General features: G+C 45.9%; 1 protein-coding gene across 9 annotated transcripts in view; it reads right to left on the bottom strand.

Moving 5' to 3' along the window:
* The window catches only part of Agap1 (ArfGAP with GTPase domain, ankyrin repeat and PH domain 1), a 459921-nt gene that overhangs the window by 247767 nt on the left and 195493 nt on the right, over positions 1-16661 (bottom strand). For all 9 annotated transcript variants that reach the window (XM_027397516.2, XM_027397517.2, XM_027397518.2 and 6 more), the window contains exon 7: positions 1447-1574. In XM_027397516.2, coding sequence (XP_027253317.1) covers positions 1447-1574 — 128 coding nt within the window. The remainder of the gene's footprint in view (positions 1-1446; positions 1575-16661) is intronic.

Genomic DNA, 16661 nt, shown 5'->3' with positions numbered 1-16661 from the left:
ACAAAAATATCAACGCTCTGTGAACTGAACAGCATAAAAACCAACCAAGCAGGGTCACAGCAAGAAAAAATAGCAAGTGTCAATGAAGAAGCATCTGGGAGACAAGGTGTCAACTCCCCATATCTGGCCAATTTTACTAGCACTGAGTGCTGCTGGAAAAAAAGTGCTGCTTTATCTGAGAAAAAGGACCTCAGAGGGATCCATAGTGGAGCTTGAAATTTTCTTTCTGCTTCTTGAGACAGAGTGTCTCATTCTGTAGCCTGGGATGACCTAAAGTTCATTATGTAGCCCATGCTGGACTTCAATTAAAGCAATCTTCCTGTCTCAGCTTCAAGACTACTGAGACTCTAGGTATGCGTTACCACATGCAGCAAACGTTGAAAAAAAATGGGGGAAAAAATAATTATTCTTCCTCTGAAAAACAAAACTGCAGTTAAAAATGGCCACTCAGAACACCAAGCAACCACTCTTAAATGGCATCTCACAAATCAGAGTACTATCCTAAAACATTTTTACACCATTCAAAACCTGAAGACACCAATCGTGAAGGTATCCAGGTGTATGGCTGGACCAGCAAGTCACCAGCTCCTTAGTGAGGTCCTGGGTGGATCCCTGTGATAAGTACCTTGCTTTCAAATTAATAATTTAGTAAAATGTTGTTAGGGAAGGCCTTCTACAGGGCCTAAAGGAGATGGTAGTTATAGCCAACTTCCAGATCTAAGCATAAGTGCACTCCTTAGCCAGTAAGACTTACTCACAACTGTTCACCCTACAAAGTGACCAAGAGCAAAGCCAGTGATTTCAATCCACAGCGAAGACGGCAGCATATACCTGTTGTGGGATATTTGTACACTGTGTGAAGATATCCTGCTGAGATTGGTTTAATAAAGAGCTGAATGTCCAATAGCTATGCATAAAGAGGTTAGGCAGGACTTTCGGGAAGAGAGGGCTCTAGGGAGAAGAAAGGGGAAGATGCCAGGAGACACGGTGAAGAAACGGGAGGTAAAAGATGGAAGAGAGGTAATGCCACGTGGTAAAATGTAGATTAATATAAATTGGCTAATTTAAGTTGTGTTAGTTAGGAACAAACCTAAGCCACAGGCCGAGCTGTCATAATTAGTAAGAGGTCTCTGTGTCATTATTTGGGAGCTGGCTGGTGGGACAGGGAAAGACTCACTACACAGGTATTACCAGTAATACCCCATGTCAGCATACCTCATAAAGCAGGCAGTATGCAAAGAGAACATTAAAGACCTGACTCCCATAAAGCCCACCTGGCCACAGCAGCTTCTAAGGGAAACGGGAAGTTAATCATAAACATGCTGTTATTTACAAAGTTGGAGAAAGAAAAAAAGATAACAGCTTCGGCACTGGCTGTGAACACCCCTGCCCCGAGTCCTCCTCGGCGCTTACTCACTGTCTCGCCTCCCGCACCACCTTTCGTACCTGGCTGATGTGTACGGCTGACACCTGGGCAGAACACACAGAGGAGTGGCTTGGTGAGTTGGGTAAGGACTTGCAGGGGCCTATGGACAGCTGCTGCTTCTTCCTCGTGGCGACAATCTTCTGGGCCACTAGTGGACACAAAGATAGGAGACATCACTGTGAGGCTAGCGGCTGGATATGAGGTGATCCCTGGCTCCTGCCATTTCTGCATCCATATCAAGTTTCATTTGGATACCTGACCACCAGGATATATAGGACATACCCCAGCTGACTACATGGCCCATAAGCAAGCCCTGGCCAATGGGACTGGAACACAAGCAAGCCCTGAGCACTGGGACTAGAGCATAAATACACAAAGCCTGGCCAATGTGAGGAAGGCGGAAAGCTCATGTGGCTTTCAGGACCCATCTTCAGGTGAGAGCTGTTCTTTGCCCCTTTCTTCTGTCTTTTTGTTTAATCTCTCTGAAATATACAGATGTGACTTTGGTGCCAGGAGCCACCCAGGACCATTAGTGACAAGGGATGGAAGCCACACCAGTGAGATAGGAGGCAAAAGAGACCAGTCCTGACTCCTGAAGGCTTTAGCCAGCCCACTTAGACCACCTCAGGGGACTCAAGTGTACAACAAGAACACATGCCTGCCTAAGGTAGGCTATCCTAATAAAATAGCATTTTCCAGTCATTAAAAAGTAATCCCAAATAAGGAAAATTGAGCAAAATCCCTTTGAAAGCTTTTGTTTTCATTTATTTATTTTTGCATTGCTTAAAGAATGACATTTAACTCTTATATTTTTGGTTGTGAGCCTAGCCTTTAACGGCTGAGCTATCCCTCTAGCCCAAGAATGACGTATAACTCTAGAGGCTACGTAGAATTATACTCAAGCAAGAGCAGTTATAACAAGGACCTTTTTTAAAAATTCTAACATATGACCAGTTTATCTTAATCAATATATATCTAAATTCAACCGGCCATAACTTCTCTCAGCAAACAGGCTTGCTGATGAAGCATGTGGAATTTAACTGCAAAGGAAGTCAATGATTAGAAACCCATTCTTACACCAATAGGTGTCACTGCAGGAGAGTGGCTGCAGTTTGTAGCCGAATTGAGACAGGTCTTGAGAGAGGCACTGGAGGTAAGCCTGGAACTTCCCCACCCTTGCCTCTGCTTCTGAAGCACTTTGCCTGTCTAGGACCAACGGTTACAGGAGACAGAGGCCACAGGTACTCACAGATAATTTCTCTTCCACATGAACACAACCTTAAGCGGGAACTGATGTGTCCACAGCTCATGGCTTTTGTGCAAATGAGTGATGTGCTAAACATGACTAAGTGGAAATGCAGTCTATAAAAAATGCTTCCCGGAGCCGAAGCAGCGGCTTCAGCAGTCATGGCCCACCTCCAAAGGATGGAGCAATTAATTCATCTTGCCTCCATGTATTGATCATAACCTTCATCAGCTAATCATGTTTAAATTACAGAGGAATATCGTGGTACTCCGTCATTTCAAAGCCATTGGTATATTGATCAGGGACTGTTGAAAATGTATATTAGACTATCTTTTAAAAAAATCATTATGTGAATTCAAAAATAAAATCTAAGGTCAGTGTCTAAGGACTGCACAGTAAGTAACTGTCACCGGGAGGTTCTGACATCTCAAGACCCAAATTAATGCAAAATCATAACTGCCTGGGTGCTGTGGTTTCAACGTGAAAGGCGCCCTCAGGCTCACTTGCTTGAAACTCTGTCCCAGCTGGTGCTGGCTGGGGAGGTTCTGGGAATGTTAGGAGGTGGAGTCCTGTTGGAGGGAATGGCTCACTGTGGTGGCCTTCACAGCCTGGGTCCCACTTTCTGGTCTCCCTTCCTGCTTCCTGTATGCTAATGAAATTTGATCAGTCAGCTTCCTGGCTGCAAGGCTATCTTCATGCTCCTGTTGCTATGCCTTCCCTGCTAAGATGGGCATATCCCCTCTGGAACTGTAGTCAAAATCAACTTTTCCCCCTCTAATTTTTTTTGGTGGGTCAGGATTTCTGCCTTAGCAACAGAAATGTAACCACTATACCCCATTACCAATCCTTTGTAAAAAAAAAAAAAAAAAAAAAAAAAAGGTTCAAATGACCAACTTTTTGTTTTACTCCCAGTCTGAGATCCCTTCAATCTGGTCCCACAATGACTTAACCACAGAACATAGAAGAGAGGCACGAAACAAGCTCACATGCCCACTCTTGGGAGCTTTGTGGACACCTGCTATGCAGGCCTTCCACCCGAAGGGAAGGGTTAAGAAACTGAGTCAGTAGGCTGTGGAACTTCAAATGCAGATGCCTGCCATTCTTAGAAGGCGCTGGGCAAGTACTCAGGGATAAAGAGCAAAGCCCCAATGCATGGCTCAGAGTGTGGCTGTAGTCAAGCCTAAGCAACCCCCCCACCCCACCCCCGCCGCCAGCGACTGCTCTTCCAACGTAAAGACCAAAACACAGATCCACAACATCTAACAACCAACAGCATTTATTGTTACTCCATTTTTTTCATGTCTGACCTACTTGCTCATTATTCTTAAGACCTTCTAACTCCCATACACCAATAAAGGAAAGAAAATAATCTTACAAAGTTCTACATTTCCAGGAGTACTTTGGTAAGACAGGATAAAACATAAGAACAGGGGCAAATTTACTTAATGAAGGACAAGAGGATTCTGGGTAAGGCTGAAGCGAATGAGAAAAGGGGAAGGTGAAGAAGGTCTACCCTGTGCTGTAGAACTCCTGCTAACAGCCATGTGTTTGTTAAAGGCTGCTGCTGCTACCTGCTTTGTGTACCAGGGAGGAAATAGCATCCCCGGTGCCTTGGTTAAAGACTTTCCTAGAAGGGTCACTAGGTGAATAAAAAGCATAGTGACAACTCCAATCAGGAAGAGACCATGTTATTCACTACAGGATCACGTCCACCATCACAGCACTGTGTGGAAATCTGGGCAGATCCACAGGGTCCCTAAACCCAACAGGCGAGTGTCTGGCCCTTCTCTAATCACCACTCCAAGGCACAGGCCACCGAGTACAGAGGGCAGGCCCCACCCCTTTCAAACTGTAATCACAGGTGATACTTGAATATGTTAAGTACTGGTAGGTTCAAAGATAAAACCTCAGACCCCACTGTTTGGGCAATCTCATCCCCTGGTTAGCTAGTACCTTGGTCATTCAACAAATATATGACTACGTATTTTATATCAATACACATATGTAAATGTCTTGTTTAATGTGTTATGCATCAAACATACAAACACCCAAGCCCCAAAGAATGGGCTTTATTTCTTTTACTATTGAGGTTTAATATTCTCTCACCCTTGGTGGGATTCTGGACACCCGTGCTGGGCGGGCTCCATCTGGAATTGTCACTTAGGAAGACTGCCCTTTTACCACGGCGCCCACCAACTCCTCTATTCTCCATGGCGTTGCTTCCTCTACAATTCAGCCTTCTGTTTGGATTTGAGTAGGAGGCAAACACAAAACAAAACCTCTCCCTTTAGCCAGCCTTCAGTCTTACCAATGGATTTAATTGCCTAAGGCTCACACAGCAAGCAGGCAAAACCAGCCAGAGGAGCGATGTCAGAATGGCGCCACCTTATGGCGGAGGTGGGTTAATGCTTGAGAGTGTGACAAAGGTCTCCTCCAGGTTGGAAAAGCTCTGCCTAATCTGGGCTAATGTATGATATACTTAAACTGAAACATATATCCATGTACACAGCTCCATTCTTCAATTAGGAAAATTTATAGACCTTAAGAACAAAAGCTGAAATGTACAAACTTGCTTTCCCCATAAACTGTACATTTTCTACTGAACAAGAAAGCTCTGTTCAACCCCGATCAAAAACCCCTTCTCTTCTTCCATGACTCTATGGGCCATCCACACAAAAGCATGACTCATCTTGGTCCTACGAGGAGAGTGAGCCCTCTGTTCATGGCCATGTGACCACGCACATATAAGTATTTTGCCCTGTGTCTGCTGCCTGAGGCTGAGCATGGTGGGAGAACTATGACCTCATTCCATCCAGCAGATAAAGAGGACTCAGTAACAGCCAGCTCTCTGGTCTTGCAGAACCTGGAAGACTGAGGCAGGAGGCCAGCCTGGACCACCCTAAGATAGAGCCAATCTCAAACAAGCAAACTACACCCCCAACTATAACAAGTAAACAAAAGACAAACCAGAGAGATGAGAACAACTGTTCAGACAGTGCCTGGACAGCTCAGGCAGGACCTCCAGCCCAGCCTGCACGGTCCCAGGACAGAAGCTGGGAAACCGTTTGCTTTACACCACTTGCTCCATTTGTAAGGTACCTCCATAACTGACTGTGGTGACTTAAATGAGAAATGTCCCCCATAGTCTCAGGCATTATAATGCTTTGGCCCCCAGAAGGTGGCACTGCTTGGGGAAGCTGAGGGTGTGACCTTGTTGAAGTGTTACTCAAGGCAGACCTTGATAGTTTAAAAGACTGGTGCTGCTTTTAGTTCTCCTTCTGCTTTGTGCTTGTGTGTGAGCTCTCAGCTTGCTACTCTGGCCAGCGTGCCATCTACTTCCTTGTCATAATGAACACTTAACCCGCTGTACTGTAAACACAAATAAACTCTTCTACTTGCCATCGGGACAAGGTGTGTCAACCACTCAGAGGCATAGGCCTCTCTCCTGCAGTCTTCCTGCAAGTCTGTGTCCTTGGCCGAGGCCACCTCCCCAATTTCTGACGCCCACACCTTAGGAGCTGGTCTGTCTCTGTGCCCTTGTGTACTCGGGGACCCTGGAGGTCAGATCACCTGTTCCTACATGAGCTCTGGGCAGTTTCCACTGCAGCTGACTGATATCCCATTCATTCCTTTCTTTTCTAGACATCTGGAGTACACCAGGTCCTTGGCTGCACCCTCTGCCTGGAACTCCGCAAGCGCCTTTGTTGCCTTCTCAAGGGGCTTCCAAGGCTCTGGTCCTCAGCCCTCTCCCAGCTCCAGATTCGCTCCTGGAGAGGCATCTGCTCATTCATTCTTTAGTAACTACCTCAATGCTGATGGCTCTCTACAGGGAGCATTTGAAAACTGCATGAGCATGGTGAGCCCAACACCTGACTGTATTGTGTTGGGCACTTCAGAGTCCACACTGCTCAGCCTTTCCTCTGTGACCTCAGCTCCCTGTGCGGCAGCCCCTTGCCCCTGGCCCCCGGCTCCAGGTATGGACAGAGAAGACAGCAGACTACTGGTCCAACCACCAGTGTTGATCTCAAACTCATCTTCATTGCCAATGCCCTGACCAAGCCCTCAACCACCCACAGCTGATGACAGAAAGACTATAAAGGACCCCTAACTGCAGCCTGAGGCCCAACCATGCTACAGGGTCATCTTCTCCAAGGCAAATCTGATTGTGACATTGTTCTGCTTAGATTTGCAATGGATTTGGTCACAAATCCTTAATGGATTAAGAGTGGGTTCTGCACTAACTTAGCACAGCTATGTAAGGCTTGCCACCTCTGCTAGAACACTTGGAGATCTCAGATAAATTCCCACAAGGTTCAAGAGCAGTGGTTCTCAAACTGAGGGCAGAGACCCCTCTGGAAAACTTCTATCTCCAAAAAAAAATATTTATAGTAGGATTCATAACAGTAGAAAAATTACAGTTATGAATAGCAACCAAAATATTTTTTTGGTTGGGGGTCACCACAACATGAGGAACTGTATTAAAGGGTCACTGCATTAGGAAGGTTGAGATCCACTGCTCTGTAAGGAGCAGGTGACATCTGAGGTGGAGGAAGAGCATGGGGCTATGAGCTCAGGGTAGCACACCGCCCTGCCATCTGAGTACACAGATCTGAGTGCTTAAGACTCAAGTGAGGATGGGGTGAATTCCACTGGAGTGCTGGAGACAGTCTTGTTTATAGCCCAGGTGGCATCTCATCAGCAGTCTTCCTGTCTACACCTCCCAAATGCTGGGTTACTAGTGTGCCAAACTACTTCACCCCAAAGATATTTTAAAAGTTTGCTTTTGGTGGGTAGCAATCACTGTATGATTTGTGATTCTCTCTTGTACTTTAACCCCAAAACAATGCATATTACACCTTTTACCCCAGACCCTGATGGAGAACCGTGAGGGGCTCACCTGGGGAACACATAAATAAGAAAACCCACTGCAGACAGTGAATCTTCCACTAATGTCTCCACTTTAAATTAGAGGACAATGATCATTAAAGTAGCTTATTAATTAAGGAGAAATTAATTACCAAGTTACCTACATAGCTCTGAATGTGTAACTCTGAAGTGAAAAAAAGAAACTAAAGTGGAATATTTCTCACCACGGAAACGGCAAAGTCAGCACATGTTCTGTCTGCCAGCTGTGCTTCTATGTTACCTAAGTTTTGAGTAACGACGAAGTTATGGGTGCTAGAAAAGCCAAGAAAACTGGAGCAAGGCTGGGGCACGGCTTGGTTAGTACACGGCAGGAAGCCTCTGGCTCCACCCCTGGCATGCCATAAAACTGGGCAAGATGGTGCACACCTGTAACCCTGGCACTTGGGAAGTGGAGGCAAGGGAGTCAGGAGTTCAAGATCATCCCTGGCTACATGGTGAGCTGAAGACCAGTCTGGGCTACATGAGACACTGAAGGCCAGCCTAGGCTACATGAGACACTACTTCAAAACCAAACCAGCAATGATCCTGGAGCAGAAGCAGGAAAAGGAACAAGAGTGAGAGTATTGGAAAGCAGAGGCATCACATGTTCTAGAAACTGAGAATTTCTAATGTCCTCCTGAGGACAATTCCCAAGTCAGGGGACAGCACAGTCCTGAACACCTGCTGGGATGCAGCTAATGCTTTCATGTGTCTGGAGTACAATAGTCACCCTGAACCCAGGGAGATGCAGGGAGAGATGGCTAACAGAGGGGGTGGGGCAGAAATGTTAGATAAGAATGAGGAAAGAGAAGCTCTGAAGGGCGACTAGAAACCCATTCTTTCAGGTTTCAATATGCAAGAGTGTGGTTGCCATATCGAGGAACCTTCCCAGCTGTTCTAGAATATAACAACAAGCCTCATACTTTGGAAAGAGAACTAGTGTGGCTTGCAAGATGCAGGCCAGTCTCACCTGGACACTTGAGAAGGGGAGTGTGAGTGCTGTGGGTAGGACGAGGTGGGTGCTGAGCTCCAGGAACTGGCTGGCAGGCATTCTGATTAGACACTCTCATATCTACTGTCAGTTTACTCTTCTAGTTGTGTGACCCCCCCCATGACTGTGCATCAAAGCTGCCAGAAACTCTTCTAAGGGGTCACAGGGCCTATCAGTGGGCACATAACTCTGCAAGGGAAATCTCATTATCCTACAGGCTTCACCGACCTGTAGGATACTACTCATCATGCTTAAACCCAGCTCTCAGCTCTTCTCAAGTCTAGTTCCTTCCAACCACCCCATGTGGTCACCAATACTGCTCATTCACAAACACTATTGGGGCCCAACTGCAACCATATTTCCTAGAAAACAATCACTTAGCCATCAGAACAAATTTTCAGCTTTTCCTGCAACTGAACATTGAATACTGAACAGGCCTTGTCAACCTTTGGGACTTTGCTTTTTACAGCCTAGCCAGTAAAAGCCCAGTAAGAGGCTCTGGTCAGAGATCCACAGCTGTAGTCCCCATGCCACCAGCAAATCAAGAGAGTATTGGTGGCCATGGTGGATGGAGTGTCTGTGGTAACTTACCTTCATCATAACCGAGACAGATTAAGGCTACTTATGTCTGGGTGTATAATATGTATGTTTTCGTTTCTCCATCTACCAATATATGTATGTCTATCAGTGTGTCTGTGTGTATGTGCACGCGTGAGTTGTCTACTGTCTCTCAATTAAGTAGGTTTTATTATCTTGATTTTCAATGCTGAGATAAGACCCAAATTCTTGAACGTGCTAGGTAAGTGCTCTACTGCTGAGCTATACCCAGCCCCTATAATATTTCTATTACACACTTTAAAATAAAAAGCCCTCTAATCAAAGACAGGCCATGTTTAAAAAAGTCACACTGCAATTTCTTCTGGTGAGGCCTTTCCTTTGAGTTTTTCCTAAATAATGAAGTCTGAATTCTTAATCTGAGATTCAGTTCTTATCTGTATTCTTTTTATCTCGTTGTATTAAAACAAATTTATCTTCATTTATGTCGCAATTACCTATTAGGGTTGTTAATTTGCTGGAAATGAAGCTATTGTTTAATTGCTCCTATTAATCGGGGATTTAAATGCCGACTGTAATAAACAGTTACCTTCAGGACGGAGCAAAGTCAAGGCTACTGACATTAATTCCAGAATCTTAGAACGAGGGGGATTTTCTGCATTCAGGGACACTGATTTAAAAGAATACTGAATACCCACAAGAGAAACTCAACTGAACAGATACAGTCTGTTAGCTCTTTTGCACATATGTAACAGACTGTACTGTAAAACAATCCATTGTGGCAAAGGAACAGGAAATCACACTGCAGGAAATACGCCCATCCCCCTTTCATAGTGCCACATACAAGACCCTTTAAAATTTAACCTCAAAGTAGGTAGCTGAAAATGGGCATGTTTGGCTTGGCTCGGGTGGCCACCTAAAGCTCTGGGCCAGTGTGGATGGTGCTGCAGACAACTCACCCGGTTCCAGCCTACTAGAGACAACGTCACTGCTCTGAAAAATGACCCTCACTGTGCACCAGCTGGGGACTGCCTTTCGCTGGCTATTTCCAGGTAGGGTGGATGGGGGGCGGGGCTTCAGTGGGCAGGGCTCTGCACCACAAGCTTCTCCCCAAGCTTGCTGGGCAAAATGTGCCCACCAAAGCCAACATGCTCTCCTGGGTGTCCTTCAGGGTCACAACTGAGGGCCCAGCCTGTCCCCCTTTCCAGACGGCCAGGTCTACACATTAAGATGCTGGTGCCTGCCCCTCAGATCTCACATGTTAAGATGCTGGTGCCCCCCAGATCTCACATGTTAAGATGCTGGTGCCCCCCCAGCTCTCACATGTTAAGATGCTGGTGCCCCCACAGCTCTCACATGTTAAGATGCTGGTGACCCCCAGATCTCACACGTTAAGATGCCGGTGCCCCCCCCAGATCTCACATGTTAAGATGCTGGTGCCCCTCCCCAGCTCTCACATGTTAAGATGCTGGGGACCCCCAGATCTCACACGTTAAGATGCTGGTGCTCCCCCAGATCTCACATGTTAAGATGCTGGTGCCCCCCAGCTCTTCCCCCACCTTTCTCAGCATCTCAACTCATATCGGCACCTTCTTGTTTTCTCACAACCACCGCCCTATCCACCCCTGCATTACCATGAGTCCCCTTTGTCAGGGTTCTTCCCATACCCAGACCTTCAGTTTCCCATGTCTCCTGTTTTCTTTAGCTCCCTCATCTCAGTGAACCTTGGCCTCGGTCTGAAAGCCACATCTCCAGCTTGAAGTCCAGCAGGCCCCGAATGGTGTTCTGCTTTCCTGGGCTTTCACTGGTCTAAACTCTAGGTGTGAGCATATCCTCAGGACCAGGCTGGGCAGACAGGTGATGACCACATGACTAGTGTGACTTGGAGCATACAGCCCCCATGCCAATTCCCAGGAAGGTTCCAGAAGGTTCTTAATCATGTTGATGCTCTTGGTGATGCTACTGTTCTCAGCATATTCCTGCTTCAGTTATGTTCTTGATCATGTTGTTGGCTCCATAACTCTCTTAGTAACACTGCTGGTTCTAGAATGCATTTAGTAATGTTGCTGACCCCCAAACACCCTTGTATATTCTTGATTGGTGCTTCAACAGAGTTAAGCAAGTTGATTTCCACCCATGTTTAACATACATGGAGTTGGCCTTCTCACCAGGTTGGACAGCATCCCTCACTCGCTCACTGTTTCATACACTGTTTCATACACTGATGACTGAGATGGTACACATATTGTGGGGTACCTAGGGACATTGGAGACTACCAAACTCAGAGAGACGCTCTGCCAGAAGCACTGGCTGGCCACCGGCATGCTAATGAGTACACTTTATTAACCTTCCATCCAGCCCAAGCATCCCACGGACAAGACCAGACCCTCTGTGTAATTCTTCAGGACTTTGTTTCCTTGACTATCATGAATCGGCACTCAGCATCCAAAGAGTCTCTGCTTCTGTGTGCACAGGGGATAAAGCAAGCTGTAAAGTAGGAAAAGGCAGGGATTGTCTGCGTGGGGGATAAACTGTGCTGTAGAGTAGAAGGAGGCGGGGATTGTGAGCACAAGGGAAATACTGAAAGGTTATAAACACTGCAGAGTAAAACTATGACAAGTAAGAAACATTTAGGCAGATCATGAAATGCAAGGGACATACCAGACCCACGGAGCAAGCAACAGTGAGTTCATAACGAAGAAAGGTTTGGATGTCATGCAGAGCTGCTGTGCATGGCTGCAGCTGCACCAACAATGGCTAACGCATTCCCCGTGAGCCCCGTGAGCCAATCCTCAGAAACAGGATCAGTGAGGAAACGGACATGAGAACCTGATGCTGACCACTGCTCCCAAGGTTTGGAGTCACATGACCCAGGCCAGCTCCACTCCATATCACTGAAGCCTGTAGATAACTAGGACTTGACCTCCAGTTAAGTGTCCAGACCATGGGAAGGAGCATTAGCTTCTTCAAAGATGGTTAATGTAGACAAAACTAGTACATGCTAGGAAAGGCCATCCTAGAGAACCAGGAGGACTGACGTGTGTGGAGGCAGGTGTCAAGTTCCTAAAAAAACCTAGAAGGTCCAACGCACAACAGAGGAGAGACGCTTCCTCTTCCTGTAGACTGGCCTTGCTCACAGACAGACGTCCCAGCAGCAGTCAGCCTTCTATCCTTAGAGCACTTGGTGAAGAAGTGCTCCACCACACACCACACACCACAGAGTAAAACAACCATCGGAACAAGTAGACAGCTGAGCACACACCACAATCCCAGCACTCAGGAGGCTGAGGCAGGAGGATCAGGAGTTTAAGCCAGTATGAGAGTTGGACAGTGATACCTTGTGGGGTAGGAAGGAGAGAGGAGGAGGAAGGAAGCAAGGAGGGAAAGGAATGAGTGAGAAAGAACCACAGGCAGATCTCCAAGCAGCTCACACTGACCTGACTCAAAGGAAGACGTGCTGAGACCATGAACTGAAGGTCCTCCAGAGAGTACACTGCGTGTGGACTGTGCATCCTATAAGCACTGATTCGGGGGTCAGGGAGTGGCACACACCCACACTGATTAGAAACATGGAACATTTCATACACCACACTTAAGCACCGGAAAAGAATCTGTTCAAAAGCCCAGAGGATGATTAACTTCCCCTCTCTCACTTGTCCTCAAGTCAGATGCAAATCAGTGCCTTCTGAGCCCAGGCAAGTGAATATCCCAATAAATTGGCAATACAATTCGGATGGCAGGCAAAGAGCTAAAAGATAAATGGCTTAAACAAAGAGGGGGAAATGAACCTGTCACTTTTCCTCAACTCATCAAGCTGTCTCGCACAGAAGCGATGATCCTGGAGCAGAGCCGCTTCTGACACCCCCAAGCGGAGGCTCCCCCAGGAATTCTTCAAGCTGCAGAATCCTAGCTCACCAGCTACAAGTACAGACAAAAAAAAAAAAAAAACAAAAAACCAAACTGGTCACACAATACACCAACACACTTTTCTCTATTACATCAAAGAAAGCTGGGAGGAAAATATGAAGAGCTATGCTGCCATAAGCAGCCTGCTAGAGATCAGAAAGCCAGTCAGGACTTACTTGCGCGCGCACGCGCGCGCGCGCACACACACACACACACACACACACACACACACACACACACACACACATGTGTACACATATGGCATGCAGATGACCAGGTAAACTACTCAAGCCAAGGCAACAACTCAAAATTTTACAGAGAAACAGATGAGGAAATCAAGGTCAATGGCGCTCAGGTAACAGGCAGAGCTCTAAATAAGGGCATGACACAAAGGCCAGCAGTTGATGTCACCTCAAAAACCTGGAAACAGATAAGGTTCAGTGCAAGCACCAGCTTCCCCTTCAGTGAGTTGTATTAACTATTGACTTTGATTAGTATTGTCCAAGCTCTGGTCTTTGAAGATATCCATGGTAACAGAAAGCTAGCTGATGCAGTCAGACCCATCTCCAACTTCTGCACCAATCTCCACGTAGCTTTAAACTCTCAGGAAAACACAGGCAAGTGAGACGGTTCAGCACATTAAGCACTCACTGCAGAGCCTGGCAACTGAGTTTTATCCCCAGGACACACACCGCAGAGGGAGAGAGCAGACTGACACAAGCTCTCTGTCCTCTGGCCTCTACCGGCGTGCATTCACTTGAGGACATGAGGCCTCTCCTCCCAGTTCTGTTAGGTCTGGGGACAAGTGACAGTGACACACAGTTTACATTATACAATGCATTGTGATGTGATTACAAAGAAGGATGAGGTGACAAAACAGATTTCTACTCGAGCTTCAGCATGGCTTTGTGCATTAAGACACTGCAGCCCCTCCCCTAACACACACACACACACACACACACACACACACACACACACACACACACACACACCCCACACCAATTATTATTACTCAGCCAGCACCACCTAGAGCCCTGCCCTTCCTAATGCCTCACACAGGAATCCTGATGGGGCACTACAGTATGCTGGCCACATAAATGAGATGAGGCAAGACTGTTGGTGCGTAAAGACAGTACCAAGTCTGGTGGCCTGAGTTCAATCGCTGGAACCCACGTGGTAGGAGAGAACTGACTCCTGCAAGCTGTCCTCTCAGTAGGAGTACATGGTACACATGTGTGTGCATACATGCATGCATACATACAAACACACACTACAATAATCTTAAAAAGTGACAAGGCCTCTGGTGAATTGAAAGAGTCCAATAAAATAAAGGATGTAAACTTCTATAGAATTAACATGAAAAACCTCAACATTTCTCCTGAATGGACTGCAGCTGTCAAAGAGTTAAGCACATAGTGGACAGAAACTTTCTAACATTTCTCTCCTTTAATGAGAAATTAAGTTTATCAACTGCCATTGTAATTACGCACAGCACCTCAGGTAATTAAAAGGGATCTAAATCTAATTTTATTTACATTTAGAATACCTGAGGTCATCTCCGATCAAGACTTCACATTCGTGACTAATAATACTTGACTGTTAATTAGAGTTCAGCAGAGAATGCTGATTGACTTTGAATCTGTAATCACTGTAATCAGTGATTTAGCAACACCCAGGGTCCGAGGAGCTCTTCCTGGAACACAGCAGTCCATACAATTGACAGGTGTCCTCCAGAGTCACTGGGACTTCTAACTCAGGAAGTCTTGGAAGAAGAGGGGACTCTAATTATATTGTGAGTTTCTACTTGTAAGAAAACATCTCATATTAAATATAAATTAACCTGTCTTTGTATGGGATGGCTATGGTAGTATTTTAAATACACTGTTGTGTTGAACTGGCCCCATAATGTTTATAATACAAGTTTTTAGAGTGCAATGAGCATGCATTTCTGTCCCCTGTAGACTTGATGATGGCAACATGTTGCTATGTCTACTTTATTGCATACCCACACATCCATCCTTCATTCCTCCATCCTTCTCACCGTCTCCCTCACTCCACTGTGTGACACATATCAAGCCTCATTTGGGCTTTAGTTCATTCCAAAACATTTCACTGCAGCCACAAATAAAAGGTCATGAAAGCTCTAAGACCAAAAGATCAACCCATGTCATGTCTTTATCATGTCTTTCTACTCAAAATCTTACGTTAATCTATCCCAAGGAAATATCCGTTATCAACAACAACAAAAACAATTAACAGTGACATTGGGGATAGAACCCACAGGGAAATAGAGAATCTCCAGGGTCTGTGGTGGTTGAGGCCAGCCTTAGAGACTTACGGGCCAGATCACCACACTGCAACACCAACACAAACACAAATCCAAGAACACACTCGTAGGTCACAAAAAATACCACCATTTCCTTCCTAGTTTAAAATATCAAAAGCTAAAATCAAACAGACAATTTGCTGAATACAAGTGCAGAGAGCTGCCCCAGGGTGAGGTTTATGCTATTTCCCAACACAAGCACACAGACTTCAACACATCTCTAGGCTGGCCTAGTGCTGAACACTGAAGACCATCCGTGTCAGGGTGCTGTTCTCTGCCATTTTGGGGTCTCATTTACAAAGCAAAGAGTACTTTTATGAAGTGATTCAAAGAAAGCAGGTTTCTCTTTGGGTGGGTTGGAGTCCTTCCATTCATTCAGTCGCATGTCACAATTTACAAAAATATTTTAAATTGTTTTTAATTACATGTATATGCTTGTGTGTGTGTATGTGTGTGCTCGTGCGTGTGAATATGCTCTCAGAGTCCAGAGAAAGGGTTGGATCCCTTGGAGACAGGCAGTCACTAGTCACCTGACATGGGTGCTGGGGACAGTACCTGCTCATAATTGTTGAAACATTACTGCAACTCCAAGGCATTTCACAGACTAACAAATTCTTCACACACCAGCTTCTGAGACTTCTAAGACATCATCATGAACAGAAGTGAATCAGTAGAGCTTGCCTGTGCTGGTTATTACCCCAAACACTTACTTAATGCTGCCTCAGACTCCGACAATGTGACGGAAAGTAATGTTCTCCCTTCATGGGGTAACTTAAAAAACCGTCCGTGGATGAGACACGCCAAGTGAAAGGCAAATTACAGCCGGGAAATGTAATGTGGTTAACGATCACACTGTCAAACCAAGTTCAGGGTACTGGGCAGCCAGTGAGTTTTTTCCTTGCCTTCCAAAAATGCATGGAGAAAAAATGACAAAGGAACCATGTGCCTTTGTTTCTGAAACAGATATCTCTTTTCATGAAAAAGGTATTAAAGGGGGGATTATAGATATGTAGAATATCCATGCCCCCCTTCAAATACACTGAAATACTCAACAGTCATGCTCTGAGTCATGGTCCATTGAAGCAGGGAGCCCCTACCTCCCCCCCTCCTTGCAACTTCTCTGGAAGTTTGTGCTCTGAAAGGCCAAATCCACAACAGCAAAGGGATACAGTCCAAAGAGTAGCCCAGCAGCACTGGGCCTTAGTGAAAGGGAGCCACACAAATGATAGGCATTTCTTTAAGCCTCCTTGAGCCATTAAAATAACTCAGAACTCCAAATTTGGGGGGGGGGAGAGAGAGAGAGAGA

Source organism: Cricetulus griseus, chromosome 2 (assembly GCF_003668045.3).
Source record: "Cricetulus griseus strain 17A/GY chromosome 2, alternate assembly CriGri-PICRH-1.0, whole genome shotgun sequence".
Taxonomy (NCBI): domain Eukaryota; kingdom Metazoa; phylum Chordata; class Mammalia; order Rodentia; family Cricetidae; genus Cricetulus; species Cricetulus griseus.
Note: the sequence above shows the minus strand (reverse complement) of the source record. Positions and strands in the feature narration are given on the sequence as shown.